Source organism: Montipora foliosa, chromosome 10 (genome assembly GCF_036669935.1).
Source record: "Montipora foliosa isolate CH-2021 chromosome 10, ASM3666993v2, whole genome shotgun sequence".
NCBI classification, from domain to species: domain Eukaryota; kingdom Metazoa; phylum Cnidaria; class Anthozoa; order Scleractinia; family Acroporidae; genus Montipora; species Montipora foliosa.
This window is the reverse complement of record NC_090878.1, coordinates 8,420,746-8,425,745: the sequence shown is the minus strand read 5'-3', so window position 1 is coordinate 8,425,745 and position 5,000 is coordinate 8,420,746. Positions and strand designations below refer to the sequence as shown.

General features: G+C 36.9%; 2 protein-coding genes across 5 annotated transcripts in view; one reads left to right on the top strand and one right to left on the bottom strand.

Annotated features, from left to right (window-relative positions):
• The window catches only part of LOC137973850 (intraflagellar transport protein 74 homolog), an 80,421-nt gene extending 76,568 nt beyond the window's left edge, over window positions 1-3,853 (bottom strand). Inside the window, exons 1-2 of the mRNA XM_068820742.1 lie at window positions 3,720-3,853; window positions 1,368-1,477 (exon numbers count right to left, since the gene is read on the bottom strand). Of these exons, the coding sequence (XP_068676843.1) occupies window positions 1,368-1,477; window positions 3,720-3,838 (229 nt within the window). The 5' untranslated portion in view covers window positions 3,839-3,853. The remainder of the gene's footprint in view (window positions 1-1,367; window positions 1,478-3,719) is intronic.
• Window positions 1-5,000, top strand: part of LOC137973848 (gamma-aminobutyric acid receptor subunit alpha-6-like) — a 27,434-nt gene that overhangs the window by 10,560 nt on the left and 11,874 nt on the right. Inside the window, exon 2 of one of the 4 annotated variants that reach the window (XM_068820735.1) lies at window positions 1,652-1,686. The exons of 2 other annotated variants lie outside the window; for them this stretch is intronic. In XM_068820735.1, the coding sequence (XP_068676836.1) occupies window positions 1,685-1,686 (2 nt within the window). In that variant the 5' untranslated portion in view covers window positions 1,652-1,684. Of the gene's footprint in view, window positions 1-1,651; window positions 1,687-3,275; window positions 3,287-5,000 lie in introns of those variants that run through there. One more of the 4 variants, XM_068820738.1, reaches the window with a different exon arrangement.

Below are 5,000 nucleotides of genomic sequence, written 5' to 3'. Positions count from 1 at the left end.
TTCACCGCAGTGTCGGAGGCTAGGCACCTCCATTTTGGCGAATAGTTGTTAATTAGCCATTATAAATTCCATACAGATCACTCTGAATTTGAAATGAATCTGTGATACAGGAAGTGTAAAAGTTGTATCGCAGGCAGACAACCCTAAGCATGTGAGAGTGTGAGACAGTTGTAAATGCCAGTTCAACTGATCGAGGAAAATGTTCCATAAAAACTTCAAATCATGACATGTCTTTTCAAAATCCATTTTATGGACAGCCAGATGAATAAAGTTCACTCACTGCGTTGTCCTGAGTGATTTCATGGATTTTTGGGACTCTTCGCTTTCCCCTTCAGATATATAATTTTGTCCCTCTTGGGAGAAATCTGGGCTTTTTGATTGGTAACGTTGATTTTGATCAAATTCCAATGATAGAACACTTCTGTCCTGATCATATGACGATGGCAAAACCTGAGCGAAGCTTGAAAATCGAGCAGGATTTTGAGGTTGCAGAGCCATGTAAAACGAGATTATTCACTTTTCAAATGCCCAAGGCTGGGAGGTAAGCAACCTTTGGAAGTGGGATAAATTCGGCCCAAATTCTGGAGGAACTCGCCCATGAGCCGTATTGGAAGCTGCACGCCTTGTCTATTTCTATCGTACGAGACTATGCATTGGATATGAAGGGGATATTGAAGAGTCCCAAAAACCCATCAAATCACTCAGGACAATTCAGAAAATAGTGGGTGAGTGAACTTTATTAATCTGGCTGTCCATAAAATGGATTTTTGAAAAGACATGTTGTGATTTGAAGTTCATGGATCATTTTCCTCCAGCAGTTCTTTGATCAGTTGAATCAGCCATTACAACTGTCTCAAAATAACGTGACGTCACATGCTCTCGCATCCTTACGGTTGTCTGCCTGTGGTTGTATCCAAATCACAACTGCAGTTCCATTGGGTGTTTCCTAAATCAAAATAATTGTCTATCAACACATTGTACAACTACCTTGCACGAAAATTAAATATCAAGATCAAGCAGCTCTTCAATGAGGGTATTGGAATGCCCAAGTGACTTATGTTAGATCACTACCTGCAAATATGCTCCTTGCAAACCCACTTGGAATTTGCCTGGCATTAGTTTATCTCATTATTTAATCATAAACATTTAAGAATGATGGTTATCAAAAGGAAATCTGCAGGGGTCAAGATAGAGTCAATACCACAGGATGTATCAGGTGCAAGATCTCCTATTTTCATTGGAACATTCTTCTCATGACGAAGGCCAGTCACGTTTAATAATTTAAGTAGGCAAATAATAATGGTCACATTTTCTCAGTTACATTTGTCAGCTTTACGACTGTTTCGCAAGAAAACTGAAAAGGATACAACTTGGAGGCACCATTCCTCTTCCCTTTGCTCCACTTGCAGGTCTCATTCCTGTACCAGATGGTGGTCTGTACCCACGTGCAGAGGGTGGGCGTCCCGCAAAATCACTCCTATGAAACAAACCAAAGGGTTAGCGACCAAGTCACTAAGTGACCAGCTCTAGTTACATGTACGACCGTCATGAAATGTAAAACTTTGCTTTTGCTCTCGTAAGAGATCACTCCCACAAGTGCCCTCAACCAAATTTGGAATTATTCTAACTGCACTTTCCCTTTGCTCTTAAGCTCTTACAAGAAACCAATCAAGGAGTCTCATACATGTAAGTCAAGGGAAGACATCAGAATCTGATTTAATAGCATGACAGAGCATATCTAATGTCAGAACAGAACTTATTGAAGAAGACTGGGCATTGGTTAATGATGGAAAATTTCCTTATATTAGTATGGAAAAATGGGATATACTGTAGAATCGGTTAAAACCACAATTATTATAGCTATGAACCTGATTCGTATGTAAAAACAAAATTGCCAAAAGAGGGAGGAAGTAAGTTATTATTAGAAGAATACATAAGTTTACCTAGGTGCAAAGAATAAATATCTACAAACTTAAGGAATTTTAAATCTTTAAATAATGGATCAGTATGTGCATCAAAAGGCTTCTTATTTAAAATTCTAACAATACACTTTTGTCACAAAATAAGACGACTAAAGTTATTGGGGTACAGTGTATGTTGAACCCCAAACTATAACACAATATTAAAAATAAGGGTAAACTAACGAATAATACAACGCTTTAAGGCAAGCTTGGTGAGACAAGGACTTGATCTACAAATAATACCAATAGATTTAGAAATTTTGCAAGCAATATGTGAGATATGTGGTTTCCATGAAAGGTTTTCATTCAAAATAACACCAAGAAAAGTAACTTCCTTAACATGATCATCTTGTGACCATTAATTTCAATATTTAAATCAAATTCTTTCTTGTCATATGACTGTCTTATTATAGGTTTTTTTACCTTGTTAAGGTTCTCCAATAATGATACATCAGATATGTCAAACAAAGTATAAGCTAAACATAGCACTGAGTTCGCTATTTCAGAAACTTCAATGACATTCTTTTTTAGAGAGTTAAAGCTTCAATTAAAGCACTTATGCTTTGGCATCACTAATTATTAAACTCCGCTTTAGGCTACACTTGAGTGGATCATTTTGGCTGGTACACCGTATTCATATGAACCATCACATAAAACAGTTTGGAACATCATTTTTAACTTTGGACGTTAAAAAATCTTGTGAAGTAATGATCAATGCATTCCTTTTATCATTGACATTATTGAAGAACTCTCCATTAAAATTATGTAAAATGCCAAGGGAATAAATCATTAACTGACAACAAAAAATTGACAATAATTTGTACATGAAGTGCATATCTGCTGGCATCTCACTATTTAAGTAAAGGTAACAGATTGCATTGCATGGCAAAAAAAAAAGAGAGGGAGGAGTAAGAGGATGGTACCCCTGTAGGCCCATTCAAAAGCTTCCTTGTTTTATTCTTGTTTCATTTTGGTAAATAAGTACACAATTATGACAGAAATTTTTGAACATTTTAGTACTGTAATGTATTGATCAAATCGAAGCTTCAACATTCACCGGTGAATTTGACCTGTTATTGGCAAACAAGGCTGCTGCCTAAGAAAATTTTAAAGGGGCCCTCAGAGCTAAACGCTGAGAACTTAGGAGCCCAACATATGAAGTGAAAGGTGTTGCTGTGAAAAATTAAGGCGCCCAGAGTTATTCTTTGGGAGCCCCAGGCTACTGGGCTCCTGTTAGGCAACAGCCTTGGCAAAGGTGTCAAATGCCTAGGGTATGCACAGGGGAGGTGGGGGGATGTTGAAGCTTCGATTTGACCATACATAAGGTATAATCAGTTATTTTACATATCTTATACCCGAGAATATTGAGCCTGTCTCTTAACGATTTTAGCTAAGTGACATTTTTAAAATTTATTCAAATTACATTGTACATAACGTTTCCTTCGACAAGTGTAGAAATTGCAAGAGAAGAGACTTTGTAGTCATTTTTTTTGTTATAAAAACTATAAACGTAGCCTGAATAATCTTTAGCTAGGTGTTAGTGAGTATTTTGGCTGTAACATTTAAGCTTATTATTAAAAATAATCGACATGACAACCAAACCATAACTTTGGAAATTATATATAGCAACAACAAAAGTGACTTCGAACGCCTTTCCTTCACGTATTGCATTACTCGAAAATTATCCAGCTTCGACTACAATTTGCTATCATTCAGCAACAATTAGGAGCGGAAAATAATAAAGAAAATTATACTTACATTCTGGTAAATTCGCCTTCGTAGAGTTTTACAGCAGAACACGGGTATGTTTGCAAGGATTTCTGGGTTGTTAGCATTGCTATAGGTCCGCAATGCAGATTTGCACATGCTGTTGTCATGCTGTTTAAAGGAGGGATGGACAACCCCAAGCGTGCAATTTTCGCATACTTAAACAGCAGGATTGCCTCAGTTTTTTAGCAAATAGTTTCTAGAAAAGCAAGTGTGCTAGCTCCGGAACAATTCAAGAGGAAAAAGGCTTGTTTTCCATTTGTCGTTTGTTGTTTAAACGCCTTCGCTCGATTTCTGTCTTTTAGCAATAAGCTCAGAAACCCTGTCTTTTGCAGACGGACGTCGCAATTCTCTTCATGATTAACATGGTCTTAACCACAACATCTTGCCAACATTTTCATAACTGCACAAGGAAAACCGCACGCTAGTTAAGGCTACGTGGGTGGTAAATCTCCTCGACTCAAATTAAATTAAAAGGACAAGCCGGAATAAATCAATCTATACTCGCGTTTCTTCGAATGACTTACTACTTTTCAGCAAAACCAGTATAGAATATCTTTTCAATATAAAATTTATGAATAAATCCTACATTTGCAGGAACACCTTCAGATCGTTTCTTGATTTGGGTGTATGGTCATTTACCAGTGTCAAGAGTTTAAACCAGACCCCAGGGAATCTCGTTCAGTTGTCTTGAAGAAAACTACTTTGGTTTTTACCCCTGAAAGGAGCTGACGTGAAAACAGTTTGCGTAACGGATTGGTAACTTATTTTTCGACACCTTACAAACGCTTTGATTTCACGTTTTTCACTCGGTGGAAGTTGGCGAACGGAAGCTATGTGTTTTCTCTTTACTCAGCAAGTAAATCCACGCACCGGGAAAAAGCTGGAAAATACAAACAAAAACTAGCATATTCTATATGACAAATCTCCTCTGAGTGTGTCATCATAACATGAATCTTAATCCACCGGCACGGCGGGTCCAAACGCCATTAAAAGAGATCATTTCACCAATTTAGAAATAATTTCTGCCACACAACATATAAAATCTACTAGCACAATAACATTTGGTATATAATGTTCTATTAGTTGTAACAAAGCAATTTTGGTGCTTTTGATAAACCAGATAACCATACCTTTTAAATAATCAGTTATACTCGATCCTGAAAAAATAGTTAAAGGCCTTTCTAGTCTACATGATAAATATTTTATGACATGCGATGAAATCACAAGGAGGCACTTATGAAATATGGACATTTAATGAATGTGGTTTAA